The sequence below is a fragment of the Festucalex cinctus genome, chromosome 16 (assembly GCF_051991245.1).
Source record: "Festucalex cinctus isolate MCC-2025b chromosome 16, RoL_Fcin_1.0, whole genome shotgun sequence".
Lineage (NCBI taxonomy): Eukaryota > Metazoa > Chordata > Actinopteri > Syngnathiformes > Syngnathidae > Festucalex > Festucalex cinctus.
In genome coordinates this window covers 10938681-10954901 of record NC_135426.1, presented here as the reverse complement: position 1 = coordinate 10954901, position 16221 = coordinate 10938681, and the positions used below count along the sequence as shown (strand labels likewise).

The following is a 16221-nucleotide window of genomic DNA, read 5'->3' as shown; positions in this document are numbered from 1 at the left end:
CAGAAGTGAGCATTTCCGTATCTCCGTTGGCCCGATCGTTCACGGATGCCCACTTTTTTGCTGAATGCTTTATAATCCGAAGCATCGAAAAAATACACGGACTGAGCACCAACTGAAGCAGGTTTTCGTCAGTTGGTCCAGGTCAGTACAGATGGTCCTTCTCAGTCGGTGGATTCTGAAGATGTGCCGACATTTGGAATGAAGCCAATGAACATGTGGCATGTGGGACACACTGGCTCTCTCAAGGCAGAATTGCATACTGAGAACCAGAACGTGACCACTGACGTGTGTGGTACAAAGCAATGATTTATGTAGCGATGGTGCGCAATGCTGTCGTTTAATTCTTTTTTTTTTTTTTTTTTTTTTTTTTTTTTTTTTTTTTTTTTTTTTATAAGAACATCAATCCTTTCAAGTGTGGACTCTCTGTGGGGCTCTCTCTGTCTTCCCGTCGTCTTCCCTTGTGTCAGTCTTGCAGCAGGTCTGATGTGCCTGGCTGACACATGACAATCTCATTTCCATCCAGGCGGGCTTCCTCGCTATCAGGCGGAGGGGCTTCGCCGTGCAATTGCTATAAGTGTCACATTAAATCCCAGCCGGCGAGGCGGGAATGGCAGGGTGACAGTGCAACCCATTCACCGGCGTCATTATCTCCACGGTTGACACCCACGGATAGAAACGCGCCACCGTCGCGTAAGTTTTAGCTAGCTGTGATCCTCGCGGCGTCCCCGAGCACTCTTCCTCCTGACACTCCGTGGGATTCGCTCGACGGCTTTAAAGAGACGTCGGCTCCCGCACTTGACAGCGGTGACGGCAACGGTCGCACCGACTCTGATCAATCAAGTCAAAATGATGATGACGAGTCTGACTGCGGTGCTGATGATCAATACCAGAGGCCCTGCTGCGGGTGATGCAACAGATTTTGGCTTAGAAGTCTGCTCCAATGCAAGCAAGGTCACATCCACCTGTTTGGTGCATGCCAGAGCAGCAGGTGGCGCTGTAACCACTTACTATCATGCTATTCTCACCAATCAGACACCTGAAGGCAATCAGGCAAATACATTATAATAACAATTTTAATGTTAACAGTCCATTGTTGGCTAAACTGCAGTATTCCTGATGTTCAACCACTGAAACAGATGAATTCTCATCCCAACTTCTGGTGGCTTGGTGACTGAAATAGGAATCTCTATCCGTACATCAGTGCCTGTGAAGCCAACATCCCTCGTGACTGTTGTGAATGAAACCCGTAAATAGCGCATCACATGCTCACCAAAGTGTAGCACTCAACAACCCCACCACAAAACAGATTCCACCGTTTCCCAAATTACCCAAAACTTCACTCACGCAAGAGTCGGAAGACAATTACCCCAAGGAAAGTGTCCCCAACTCCATTTTGCATTTAGCTGATGAGATTTTGGCGGGATGCCAACGAAATAAGAGGAAAGCTCCCTCGTTCAATTACGGCACGGCTGAATAGCTTTCGAAGGCCTCATGATGGCGACGCTGGCGCGACGGCTTGTTTGAATGGAAGTGCTGGCAGAAAAGAGGAAAATGAATTATTGATTGTAATTACACAGGTCTGCGATTCCATTCACTGCTGCGGGTGTGTGCGTGTGTGTTTCACCTGTTTATGGGATGTGCTTCGCTCATGCCTGAAGTTGTTAACACGGACTATTTAGTTTGCACCACAGCTCAGGATTTGGGGAATAAAAAGCCTTAATAGGGCTCTGAAATACTAAATAGCCACTTAGTTTATAGTTAAAACAGTTCCGAATATACCGTGAAACCTCAGATACCTTAAAGATCTTGAAGGCAATCTTGAGCACGGGCAGCATATTGTGGCCTGTGAAAATAATACACAAAATCTTAGAAGCAGTATAAAAAAACAAAAACAAAAGAACTGTAATAAAAGGGAAGATTTTGACTTGTCCTCAACCCATTGGTGTAAAAAAAATAAAATAAAATAAAGTGGTCTGGCAGTGACATTAAAGCCATAGATTCCTAAAAGTTTCAAGAGCACTTGAGAATTCCAAAATAATTGCCCCCTTTTTCTCAAAACTTCTTAAAAGCTGAAACATTTTTCTTCTCTGTTCCTGTTTTAATATGTAGCACAATGTCATGAATATTTCACTCAAGTGATCCGCAGACACAATTCCCATCCCGACGATTCCCGTTGTAGGCGATGTAGTCATTATACAAATAAGCCATGGCGGTTTTTAACGCTGAATGCATGGAACACATTTGCATGCCTTGCAAAAAGTTCCCAGTGAAAAGCTCGCCAGATGTTACACAATCTTCCATCTTAAATTATAATTGCGGTAAAAATATGAGACAAAGACTCCCCGGAATTGTGTTTCGAGAGCACACATTTAAAACTACCATCGTTAAAACACACATTAAAAAAAAAAAAAAAAAACAGGACTCTCTCACAGGACTCCCTCATTGGGAATACTCATGAGACGTGTTGCACATTCCAGTAACGCTTTTTTTTTTTTTTTTTTTTTTTTTTTACAGCTCCACAAAGTCCATCTTTTGGGACCTGCTGAAAAAAAAGTGCAAAAAAAGCAACAAAAGATGGAGTTATTCTCACCATAATGTGCCTTTGAGACTGACTCACTTCACTCCCCAAAAGTTGAGATGCTCCACTGAACTTCATATTCGTTCTCATTGATGTGATACTGTCTTGTTTTGTGTTGTATGTTTGCAGATTGGTCCCACACTTTTTTTTTATATATATATATATATATTATTAAATAAATTAACTTGAGGCAGACAGTGTACTTGCAAAAAGCAAAAAAAAAAAAAGTGCACTTGCTAACAGGGTGGACATTTTTGACTAATATTAGCATTCTTAGCAAGCTATTACAATTTAACAAATATCTGAAAGGGTTTTCACCCGGTTAATATTTCATTACGGCAGGGTGGACATGTTGAGCTTGACAACATGCAACTTCTACAAATGTCTAAGGCAAAATGCAGTGATGTCGCTGAACATTTCATAAAGGGCCAGTATAGTATAATATACCGTAATGACAGGATGGACAGCAATTTCAGTGACACCTGCAAATTTTTTCCCTATGATTATGAGAACAGAATGTACATGTTCATGTACATGTTCTTCTACATGTTCATGATGTAGCAGAGCATTTTAAAGTGATATTGACCCAACTACAAAAACACCTGCTGGAATTTGGTTGGAAAGCCATAGGTGGATACACAGCAAAAGCATGTTGGGCCAGGAAAAAAACAATGGAAGACAAGAAAAACACCTGTTAGGGAATCTGGTGATAAACAAGATGAAAAGGGAGTCCAACAACAACTAGTGGGTGAGAAAGTTTGAAAAAGGAGAACAAAATGCAAACAAAAGATAGCAATGCTTCTGTTGCTGCATGAAAATGACTGAAGAAGCATGTATGGCATTGTTGCTCGATGTGTTGTGTTATAAAGTGCAGCTGATAGTGGATTTTATATGTCCCATATTTACTGCGCCGTAGAAATATTGTAGAATCTCCCTAGAAGATGAGGAAAAGGTGGACCATTATTTTCCATGGAGTCCATGTTGAATTTTGTCACATTGAACCCTTCCTTATTGTTTCTCCATCATCTTTTAGAAATCTCAATTCCTGATAGAGAAATTGTGTGTTGTGTGTATTGAAAGAAGATTAAGTCCCCGACACGCACATACCCACACACACACACGCACACGCACGCACGCGTACACACAACAGAGTGTTTACATGAACACATGCCTCGCTATCCCTGTCTTTCCATCTCTCCACCTCCTGCCCCAAAATTCAATCTTGGTCACTGGCAGGCAGCATCTTTTTTTTTTTTTTTTTTTTTTTTTTTTTTTAACAGCCACTGCTGTGGAATTTATTTAGTGTCAGGATGGCTGCTATCTGTCCCACTTTCACATTATTGACTGATTTGCGGCTTCTATGTGTCTATTTTTACGTGCGTCTACTCATGTGACAATAACAGCTGAGTGATGAGCTCCATCAGGCCTGATGATTGATGAGCTTGGGAATATAGATTTGCAAGTTCCCACGACTGCATGGGATTATTAGAAATGAGTTTGACTAATATAGCAATCGACGCATATAATTTGATTTCTGTTTGACAAAAAAAACATCCAAATTTGTTGAATTTGTTTTGTTGTTTTTTTTTTGTTTGTTTGTTTTGTTTTATAATGCTTTTTACAATTTGTTTGGGCTATGTATAAAACTTATGTTTTTAATTGAAAAATTAAAAATGAAAATTAAAAGCTAAAAAGTGCATTTTTTTGGAGAGAAAGTTAAACAAACACAAAATTTGCTTAAATTAAACAAAAAAAAGAACACTTATTTTTGTTACTATAGCAATAAATAATTTTGGGAGGATACATTTAAAAATACCAAAAAAAAAAAGATAAATATTTTTAAGAACTCAATCTGATCAAGCAAAATGTGTAATTTGTAGTTTGTTGTTGTTGTTTTTTAAGCTACATTATATATTAGCTGTTTTATGTCTTTTAACTTAAAAAAACAAAAACCTAGAAATGGAAAAATATGCATAAAGTTATGTTTTTATTTTTGAGGAAAATTAAACAAAAACTGGATAGAAATGAAAAACTTTTTTTTTTTTGTGAATTATTTTATTCCCCAAATATGTATTGTCTAAATAGGAAAAAAATTAAAATAGATATAAATTCAACAATACTAAAAATATTTTAAACAAATTCTTTAATGTGACAAAGCAATATAATTTAATAAAATTTGATTAAATACAGTTGTATTTTTTTTAAAGACATCTTTGAGGTCAACAAATGTCAGCATCTACTACATTTCGCAACATCCCTTCCCGTGTGTTGCCGCGCATACCTAACATCACCCGTAATACATTCAGCATGCATTCAGCAACGCTACCGCCATATGTGCACATTGACTTATATAAGCAGCGTTCCTGCAGATGTTTGAAATGAACCACTACTCGTGTCCTCTGTGGACCCAACATCTGCAGTAAAAAAAAATCCCATCAAATCTGCTTGACAGCTGTGTAACATCAATTTAGAAGGTATCATGAAAGGCTGACGCCAGTCCCGCTGTACAGGATGTGCTTGTGAATGAACAGGTGACTTTTTGCGTAGGCAGCAGCACACATGCGGCGGCTCATGCGAGGCGCCGAGAAGATGAAACGAGGTGCGAGGGAGTGAGGCGAAGAATCGAATGAGCTCGTTGAAAGCCAGATGAAAAGAAGCCAAGTCAAGTCGCTGGAAATCAGGCACGAGATGCCCGGAAAAACAAACAGGGATGAAAGCAACGGGGAGGAAGCGGCTGACAGATGAGATGGATGAAGACGAACTAGAAGGAGATATTGAAGGAGCAGCGCCGATCATATCCTGCCGGCACTTCGCGTCATGTCCACATCCCACCGATGTTAATGGAAATCCCCCAAAGACACGTCGGAAAGGCTTTTGACCGAGTGGAGCAAAATCTGGGGAAATATGTTTTCCCCCAAAGTCCTAATGCGGCCTTTCTTCCGTTATGCCGAATATCACATCACGCTCAACCTTGTTATCGTTACAGCAAAATATTGTATTGATGCTTCCTGTTGTTGTTATGGCGAGTATTTCGAAAGTAACTTTTCAAAGCTGGGATATTTTTTATTTTTTATTTTTTTACAAATTTGTGTTTCAAGTCACGCTACATTTTCTAGTCTGGTTCAAGCAAAGGTTAGGGTTTCAATTTAAGATTTCAAAGTAGCAGTTCAATACATGGTTAATGTTTCAGACTTGATTCTGAGTTTCAAGCAAATGTTTGGCTTTTAAATTGGGGGTTCAAGACATGGTTTGGGTTTCAAGATAAGATTTAAAACATAATGACATGGTTCGGTTTTCTGTTTTTTTTTTTAAGGTTACGGTTTCAAATTAGGGTGTCATCCCATAGTTGGGGTTTAATTTAGGGATTCAAGATAGTAATAGGTTTTCAGGTATGGTTATCAGACCAGTGTTAGAGTTTCAAGAGTTCAACAGATGATGGGTTTCAGGTTAACCTGGTTTAGAGTTCCACATGAAGATTAGACTTTCAAATTAGGGTGTGGTCCCATTGGAAGGTTTCAATTTAGGTGATAAAGCCAGCATTAGGGTGTCAAGTAAGGGTTTCAAGGATAGGTTTCAAATGAGTTTGTGCCAATGCTTCTAAGTAGGGTTTCGAGACAGGATTGGGGATTTAAAGTATAGCTTCAGGCCAGGTTTAGAGTTCCAAGCAAAGGTCAGGGTTTGAAATTAGTGTTTCAAACCAAGATTAAGGTGGCATCAAGACAGGGATTAGTTTTCAAATAAGGCTTATGTTAGTCAGTGTATGGTCTCAAGCCAGGGTTAGAGTTTCAACCCATATTTAAGGATTCGAGTGAATGATTTAAGACTGGAGTAGGGTTTTGGAGTATGGTTTTAGACTTGGCTAAGGTTTCAAAGAATGCAACAGGAATCCACATTAAGCTGCCCAGAAGATGAAAATTATGAGCAATTTTTTAGCAATCAAAGGAATTCAATAAAGCAGTTGACAAAGATCAAAACCAGAATTCCAGAAAGTTCTCTGGACTTTTTTTTAATTTTATTTCAGTCGTCGTCGTCATCCTGGAGTGAATCAATCATCTTCTTTTGTTGTCCTCTCACAATTTTGCCGTCATGAAGTCGTCGTCTGGGAGAGGCGTTAACTGCCACTGTCATCTCTGCTGCTGCCGTGGCGGCCGAACGCTCGAATTGACACACCGGCGTCACGGCTGACATGACGGGACAAGTGACGGCTGACATTGATCGTGCGCGCACACACTTGCGCAAGTGTAGCTCATCACACAAGAGCGTTTTCCGAAGCCGCCTTTTTTCCACGGCCCATTTGCTCCCGCCTTTCCCGCAGCGGCGACACTGGCGGATTTTTCTGGAAGGCGAGCAGCAGACAAGCACAGGCGCAAAATTGGGTTGAAACCATATCAGCCTTGACTTGCTCTCGGAAGAGCTCTGACATTTGGAGCGTGTCTGGCGGGGTAGTCGCTGCGGCGCTGAGTCACTCCCTTATTTGGACGCGCTCCCGGCAGAAGGTTTTTCCCGCCAGTGCGTGCAAGGATGGATGTCATGTTTTGTGTGTAATGAAGTTCAAGGTGTTCAGGATGTAGTGAGGGTTTCGAGTTTACAAACCTGGTTCAGAGTTTCAAACAAAGGTTAGGGTTTCAATTTTGGATGTCAGTTACGGTTTCAAAGTAGAGATTCAAGACATGGTTTGGGTGGCAAGTGAGGATTTCTCGTCTCTGTCAGAGATTCAAGCAAAGGTTGGGGTTTCAAATGAAGGTGTCATTTCGCGGTAAAGACTTCAAATTGGGGGTTAAAGACTAGGATTTAAAAGAATGGTGTCAGGTTAGGGTTTCAACAAGGATTACAGTGGCAGTGTATTGGTTTTAAGTAAGTGTCACTGATCTATGTCAGTGTTTCAAGATAAAGTTAAGGTTTAAATTTTGGGTTTCAAACCTCGTTTAAGGATTCAGAGTTGAGGTTCAAGTAATGGCTCGGGTTTCAAGTTCAGGTTTCAAGCCTGTTTCATTCAAGCGAAGGATTAGAGGCTACCAGCTCAGTGGTCTAGTGGTAGAGTGTCCACCCTGAGACTGGGAGGTCGTGGGTTCAATCCTCAGCCGGTGTCATACCAAAGACTATAAAAATTGGACCCAATTACCTCCCTGCTTGACACTCAGCATTAAGGGTTGGAATTGGGGGGTTAGATCACCAAATGATTTCTGTGCGTGGCCCCCTGCTGCTCACCACTCCCTCAAATGCGGAGAACGAATTTCACCCCACTTCGGTGGATGTGACAATCAGTGGTAGTTTAATCCTTTTTTAGTTGTGAGGTGCTCGTTGCTGGGTTCAAATGGTTGTCATTGAATTTGTTAATGTTTCAAATGGACGTTCCGGCCAGGGTTTGGCCATCAAGTAGGGTTTTGAGCCTGTGTCAGTTTCAAGGAAAGGCGAGCGCTTTAAAATAGGGGGTTAAGGTTTCAAATATGGACGGCAGGCAGTCCGCCGGGCTCCCTTGAGCTGCTTCCTCTTGTGAACGTCACGTATTGTGTAAAGTGAATCCCTCATCAGCATGTGAAACGCATCGGCGTTTTGCCGAGGTCAACAAATTGAAGACGCCTGCCAACATGACGGCCAGCTGAGTGCAAACTGCTGACAAGGCGTGACGTGACAGAGGAGGGGACGGGAACGAGTGCCCGGGATGCCATCGAAGGACCTTCGGATCAATCTGAACCCCTTTCACGCTGTTGCCGCTCGCAGAAAAGATTTGCAAATTTCCAGTTCTGAAAAGATTTGTCAACAATGAATTCAACAAGAGATCATGGCAATGATCATGACCTGGTTGACTGAAAATATACACAGACATAAAGAAAAAAAAATCTCTTATGCTAATGAAGTGGGCAGGATGCAAACATTTTTCATCACCAGCCTCGCCCTTGACCCCTCACATAGATCTTCCTGCCCTCCTCCACTCGAGAGTCAGCATGAATATTTACATATCCCAAAGGAAGTTGACTGCCGCTAGATTGTGGCTTTATCGAGGAGTGTTAGCGATAATTGCAACGTAGAACATTTATTGTTTGCTTGAGCGAGTGGAAACTGCTGCAGTGTGTTTTAACTGCAGGCTAGTGTAACAGCATGTTGGCTTATTTATTCATAAATTGACAGAGCCCACCAAGAGTGCAGCCTTTCCTTCTTGATGCAAGCATATGGAATCATGACTAGCAGGCATGGCTGTATTTGAAATCAGTAATCAAGCGGGAGCTGCGGCATTCAATGAAGTAGACGGTGGCGCCTTGAGATGTGAATTTCGTTCATTCTCCGAGCATGCGTTAAAACACACGAATCTCAAACCCTCATTCCCCATTGGAATGAATGGAGTTACCTTTAATATGTGCCAGCCACCCAACAAAAACAAATTTATTTTTAACATGGTTTTCAGTAAACAAATGTGTATTTTACAAGATATGTAACATAACTAAATATAGAGAATGTAAAAAATTAAACAGTGTGTCACGATTCATTTGTTGCAACTACTTTTTATGTGCACGAAAAAAGTGTTTTCAGTGACTCTGTAAACTGCAGTTTTATAGTGTTTTTTTTGTTTTGTTTTTTTTACAAAAGAGCAAGAAAATATGCAAATTATATTAAAATTCAAATATATTCATATATATTCAAAGCAAAAAAATAAATAAATGGCGAATGATAACTCGTACCTGAAAAACCAATAACAGACTGAAAATATGGAGGCTAACAATATGTATGAGGTAGCTCAACGTTAGCCAGCTGTTGGAAACTCAAATGAAGTCGTTATTCGTGTCAGTAATCCAAATGTGTCAGGCAGGTGTTAAGTCCACATTCATTCAACCTCCTCATGTGACACGCACGCTTTTTGAAATCCCCCAAAGGCGCGACAGCTCTTTTATATATTATACAACTATTAAAGCGCAAAACATATGAATTATTTAGAGACTTTTATGTGAGTCGATGCTTCCGGGCGGACCGCTGGAGCTTTTATATCAGCGTTGTTGTATTTTCTCCTTGCGCAGCGCATCTGGCTTCATGCTGTGTATACTACAGCCCATATACTCTATTAGTCTTAATCTACAATGTTAGCGCAGACCTCATTATATCTCTCACTCAGGAAGTAGATGTCGACACGGACGCTAATGGCTTTCTGTACAACATGCTTGTTGTCTTTGCCGCTGACAGGTGTAGATGTGAGTCATTATCACAGCTAATCACCCCGCCAAAAAAAACATCAGTCATCAGTATCCGCCCGCACCCGAGTACCGCTGATGTGTAAAACGGTTTTAATGGAGGTGGAATTACAGGCCGCTTGCAAACATGATGGCCGCCGTTTTAGTCTGAGGGCTCGATGGCACAAATTGGTCCGAATTTTCTGGTTGTCAACGAAACATTGTGAAGTCTTTTGGTCACACAAAAAGGTCAGGACACAATTGGCACAAAGGGGCGACTCACGCCAACATCAGAAGGAACTCTAGAGGCACATCTTGAATGGTAAACAACCCTTGATTGATCAATCGATGCAAGGAGTTTCAAGACAACAGTCAGTCCGTGCTGTGCGCAGTCAGGACCGAAGTGGACGACATCAAATGCAATTGACTTTGATCTTTGTTTTTCCATGAAGCTTGCCCTCAGTTCAAACGAAGTGACCATGAAAGCACCACAAAAGCGTTGATGCGCATTCACAGAAAAAGCAGCACTTCATCATTCAGCAGCATGGAGATGAGCGGTAAATGTATTCAACCTCATCTGTATTTATGTCCTCATTTGCATATTCCCCAATGATACTCCCCCTCATGCTGTTTGTTTTTATCACATTGGATTTTCACTCTTCCTTGTTGGAAAGTAATCAAGTTTTTCGTCTGTCTAGGTAGCCTGGAGGGTACCACTAAACGTTACAGGTGAGTAGAATAAGTCTTAATTAGTCCGTCAATGGGCAAATTCAGTAAGCAGCAACGTAAAACAACAAAACTTAACAGTTAAGCAGTTAAGTACAACATAACCACCAAGAGTGTCAATTGTCTTGAGTCAATACTGCATAAAGTTTTGGACAGTTAGTGCCATAAAGTCTGACTGAGTGGAATTGGTTGACGCAAAAAGTGTCCTTTCAACAACTTGAATATCTTTGAAAAAATCACTAAGGCCTTTGCTGCAGTTTCCAAATGAAAGCCTGCGACCTGAGTCAAGAGTGAATAAAAGCTCACCCTTGTAAAAGAAGTTGGACTTTCTTTTGTGTGGCTTTTCTTGATCTCCCGGCCGTGAAATATTTCCACTTTCTAAAGCCGCCCAGAGGTTCAATTATGAAGTCGGCGAGAAGCGCTTTGACAAATTTGTCCTTGAAAGTATTTATCCGCTGAGTCCACCCCCCCCTTCAACACGAGGCACGATTCAGCCGAGCTGACGATGTGTCATTGATTGCCCGCCCTGATCCTCTTTTTCATGCCTGATGAGAAAGTATGGCTCTTTAAGTGAAAGTCTCAACCTCAAGACTGGCTTGTTTTACACCGTCCTCGCCGTAAATCAATAGACTTTGAGCCAAATGTCAACATTGGTTAGCAGGATGGCGGCAGGCAGAGGAGATAGCGGCGCATCGATTCCTTGCGGAAGACGCACGGTGACATTCCGCTTCTTTATCTTTGGACGGAGAAGTCTCGGAGAAAAGGGCATTCCGATTCTTTTACCTTTCCGGGACAACTTTGTGGAGTTCTCTGCCTTCCTCTCTAACTTCTCGGCCTTATCCCGCGTCCTCCGACTCTGGATTTATCGATAGCTTCGCCAGATCAGAGTAGTGCTTACGAGCAGCAGCGTGTTGGCTTTGATCGGTCATTAAGAAGCTAATCTTTTCCCGTCTTCCGCCTCGTGCTTATCCATGTAAGAGCTCGCTGCTTTCAGCTTGGACATTCCACTTTCGCCTTTTGGAGCTTTGCAGTTCATAAATCACAAGTAGACAAACTTTACTGGTCAATTCTGCATACTGAGAAGATAAAACCTGGGGCCACATCTGAACGCAGTAGATTTCCAAAGGACATAGTGACAAAGTGAAGCCAGACTAGCAGTTTTCCTTACTTTATGTGCATCAATCACAGCATGCCCTTCATCACGGACATGGCCTGAAAATTTTCTTGCCATCTCTGGTCTTCACTCGTATAAATGGTAAGAAAAACAACACAATATATTTTTATGTCCGTTTTTATTTTCACTTTTATTTATTGTTTATTTTTTGGTCCTCCATATGATCATGTCTTTTATGCTAAAATTACGGATGTTGGCCCTACTAGTAGGCTTTCAGGTCCTAATAAATTCAGACAATAGTACCTGTGCTCCAAATACACGACCTGCACTGTAATAGGCCATTTGTTGGTCCACCTTCATGCCTGGTTAGGGTGTTTGTTGCCAACAAATTGTTGGTCAAGGTGAGCTGGACAGAAGTATCAATTAGAGCTCGTAGTTGTTGGCGCCACTGACGCGTGACAGTTTTCATCATTGTGATGTTTTTACATGAGTCGAAGCGCACGCGCCGCTGCTTATTGACTAGCGCCGGCTAATTGACAGCATCTCAAGTGCCACGTCAAGTAGCTTCTCTGCTCCATCTTACTCCTCCTTCATGTTTTTTTTTTTTTTTTAACACACATATCGAAGCGGTGTGAGCGAGCTGTGATTGATCATTTACACCATGCCGGTAACAAGGGAGGATATTCAGAGTTAATGTCGCAATTTAAAGAAGATGCCTGCTTAGCGGGGCTGTTTGATCTTGTGCTCAGTGTTGGTGGACATTATGCTTAGTTTTTCATAATAAAAGATGAGGCCTTTGTCAACAAGCAATATGAACTAATATAATGACAGTATGGCACAATGTTACTTAAAGCCATTTTCACTGAAGCAACCCCCTTCGCTCCCGGCTGTTTTACTGGATTTTGACTGATTTTGCAAGGCCCGCAGAATATTGTGTTTTATGTGTGCTATAAAAATATGGAACCTACCAAAATAAAGATTAGAGTCTATTTCATCAGGGGGAAAAAAATGTATATTTCTATCTGTTTCCATTTTGTAGCAATTAGCATTAGAATATAGGTAAGTTTCGTTATTATTTACATTCCTGGTGAAAACATTGGCAAAAGGAGCTTGTTGCAACATGGCCCTGGGTGATCTCTTATACTCTGATGCCCCCTGCTGGCCGTTTTTTGTAATAACTACCATTGCTTTAAGTGACCTCTTCAGGTCAAAAGCTGCATCAAAGCTGCTCTAGCATAAAAAAACAAGTTTTAAAAATAAATGTATTTATTCGTTTTTGGGTTTGAATGAGTGAAATATGAAGACAATTGTAATATGACATGATTGATGTGAAGACATTTATTTTGACATCACGCATGTCACATTTATTTTAACATGATAGAACAGAAAAAAAATGACATTATGCATTGTTTGACATTTTTGAATGGCGTGATGCAACATGACATGAAGACTTCATGATTTATATGACAAGATATCAAATAAAACTTTGTCTTGTGACATAAAGAAATATTTAGACTTTTTGACTAAAATTACATGATGTAGATATTAGAAGTTGGACAACAAATTCTGCAATCGATTATTTTACAGCACTCATTTTCCCCACACTTTTCTATTTTTTTTCTATTTCAACTCGTTTTGTGTTCTTGAGCATACGATAGCTTGTTCAAGACGTTATCCTTTGCTATCATGTCTCATCATGGGACAAGATCGCCAGACTCCAAAATGAAGTATTTCTCAGTTTTACTGTTTCAATTTCACTTATTCTTTTATTGGATTTGACTTGCTACGAGTTCCACGTTTGGTGAAATATTTCCACAGTCATACGGCCACTGACGACGTCTTGGACAAAGTTGTCGTTATCACACGGTCGGCATTATTTGATGTAACGTTTTGGACGAGAAGAGCGTTCGACTTGGTGTTGTTGCCCTCGTTCCCCACCACCGGTCCAGAGCTGGTGTGCCAAAAACATGTGATTAGAGATTAGTCAACTTCAAGCGTTAAAGTGGACTCATTGCCTTGTCGACCAATCATGTATACTTTGACCTTTTTAATGCCACGACATATTGTAAGACATTTTTTAAATAACATGATGGACAGTAAGTCGTCATTACTTTAAAAGTTACAATGACTCTAGAGCAGTTATTTAACATAGCGTCATCAAGTTGCTGGTGTGTGATGTCTGATTTGTCCCTTGCAAGCAAACAACCATGCCTAACACGTACAGTCGAAAAAAGTTCAATTTAGTCACGTCCCTCTCAGATAAATGGACTCAATTGCGCAAACCGATTATGTGTTGGTCTTTGTGTTCTTTACAAGTTATGGGCACAAGCCAGGTCGTCGCCCGCTTTAATTAATAATGTTGGGAAGCCCGAGAAGGTGTGTAAAAAATATCCAATTTCCCGCACTGGCTTTGCAATCTGGCCTTGGTCTTCTCCATTGGAGCGTCTCCATTTGTGGCGGTGGTCAAGTTTTGTCGTCACGCAGTAAAATCTCTCAAACATGAAATTACCAAAGTGCACTGGAATGAGTTTTTGAAAGGGGGGGCACACCGGCGTTGACTTGACTCCAGTCTTATTATCCCAGGGCTTGTCCAACACCCCCCACCCGCTTTCCATTCAGTGACATTAAAGAGTCCCCAAAGTCAAGTGGGAAATTCGATTAAATTAATTGTGCAATTAGGTAAGATGACAGCAGGGCCGACTTTAATTGGATGATTGCAGATGAGATCATGTCATTTATTTATTTATTTTTCCAGTTTATGTACATTATGAGTTGTTTTCACTCAAACATGTTCATGTTTTGTACTGTTAGCAACTATTAAGCTAAGATGTTTATTGCCCAAATTCATGATTATATATGTTTAATATGACACTAAAAAAGTAAATGTTATGTTTCTTACATAACGTATAGTAAGACTTACGGTAATTTAAATGACATCATGTATAGTAAAATATCATGTTTCATACAACATGGTGTTTGACATCCTTTTTTATGAGAGTACAATGATACACATTTGGACATACTGATATCATGATGAATAGTGAGGCTTGGTTCAAATGAATATGAAATAGTAACACTGCATGATGTGTAACTTTCATTAAATAAAACATGATGTATAGGATTACAAAGACTTATGTTTCATATACCATGGGGTACAGTACATATTTTTAATATCCATCCATCCATCAAAATACTATCTAAGAAGACGTTTGTATTGTGGCATGATAGTATAAGATTTTATTTTTTTTCAATGATGTAATTCATGCTAAGAATTACTTGACGTACATACATGGCAACATGTTTATTATGATTGGTTGTAAAATGTAATTTCTGCGATGTAAAACTTTTTTTTTTCTTTTTCTTTTCTCTTCTTTTTTGTTTTTTTGTTTTTAATTTAAGCGTCCTGCGCTGGCCGCTTGCCCAGGACAAGTGGGCAGATGTGATCTGGGCGGACAGAACTGGAAGCCAGCCCGCCTTTTCCAGTCAAAAGGGCAGCGTGTGCATAACGCTGGCGCGGCACACTATCAGGGTCTATAATCTCTTGCGCGGCACTGTCATCATGGCCGGGTCACGGTCCACTCTGGAGAAGGAGAGCCGAGCTGACAGGTCTGACCAGGCCCGGTCGGGCTGCGGGCCAGACGGGCACAAGGACAAATGACATATTGCAGCACAGCATTAGCATTTTCACTCTGGCAGCCCAACCTTCTGTAACGTGTGTACCTCATCATTAGTACAGTACAGTTGTGTGAACGTGTTGTGTACTATACATTATGCCACGCTTGACGTTGACATACCATGTTAAATTTCATGTCCTAGTATCCATAACATGTTTAGATATGTAAGTTTATTATGATGTGACCATAAGTATTTATTTTATTATTTTTTTTATGACATGATGTATAGTTGGCCATTTTGACATGATGCATTATATAGTAAGAAATTAAAAATGTATAGTAAGGAGTTTCATGTCATTTTTTTTAAGGCGTAAGGCGTTTTATTAAAAAAAAAAAAGAGAGAGAAAGAAAAACGGCCATGTATAGTAAGGCGCTTTACTTATTTATTTATTTTAAAACTACCATGAAGGCATTTCATGTTTTGTTTTTTTAAGGCGTAAGGCGGTTTATTTAGAAAGGAAAAAAAAAAAGACCACGTAAGGCGTTTCATTTAGAAAAAACAAAAAACGACTATAGTAAGGCGTTTTTAATTAAAAAAAAAAAAAAAAAAACGACCATGTATAGTCAGGCGTTTTTAATTTTTATAAAACGACCATGTATAGTAAGGCGTTTTTTTTTTGTTTTTTTTTAAAACGACCATGCATAGTAAGGCATTTTTTATTTTTTTAAAAACGACCATGTATAGTCAGGCGTTTTTAATTTTTAAAAAACGACCATGGTAAGGCGTTTTTTATTTTTTTTTAAAAAACGACTGTGTATAGTAAGGCGTTTTTAAATTTTTAAAAATGACCATGTATAGTAAGGCGTTTTTTATTTTTTTTTAAATGACCATGTATAGTAAGGCATTTTTATTTTTTTTAAAACGACCATGTATAGTAAGGCGTTTTTTTGTTTTGTTTTGTTTTTTTAAACGACCATGTATATTAAGGCGTTTTTAATTTTTAAAAAACGACCATGTATAGTAAGCCG

General features: G+C 40.0%; 1 protein-coding gene across 7 annotated transcripts in view; it reads left to right on the top strand.

The window, feature by feature from the left end:
• Positions 1 to 15538, top strand: part of LOC144003841 (uncharacterized) — a 94002-nt gene extending 78464 nt beyond the window's left edge. For 5 of the 7 annotated variants that reach the window (XM_077500469.1, XM_077500465.1, XM_077500466.1 and 2 more), the window contains 3 exons: positions 10191 to 10295; positions 10437 to 10467; positions 14978 to 15538. In XM_077500469.1, the coding sequence (XP_077356595.1) occupies positions 10241 to 10295; positions 10437 to 10467; positions 14978 to 15236 (345 nt within the window). In that variant the 5' untranslated portion in view covers positions 10191 to 10240 and the 3' untranslated portion in view covers positions 15237 to 15538. Of the gene's footprint in view, positions 1 to 2514; positions 3688 to 10190; positions 10296 to 10436; positions 10468 to 14977 lie in introns of those variants that run through there. The other 2 variants (XR_013279093.1, XR_013279092.1) reach the window with 2 other exon arrangements.
• The last annotated feature ends 683 nt before the right edge of the window (positions 15539 to 16221 follow it).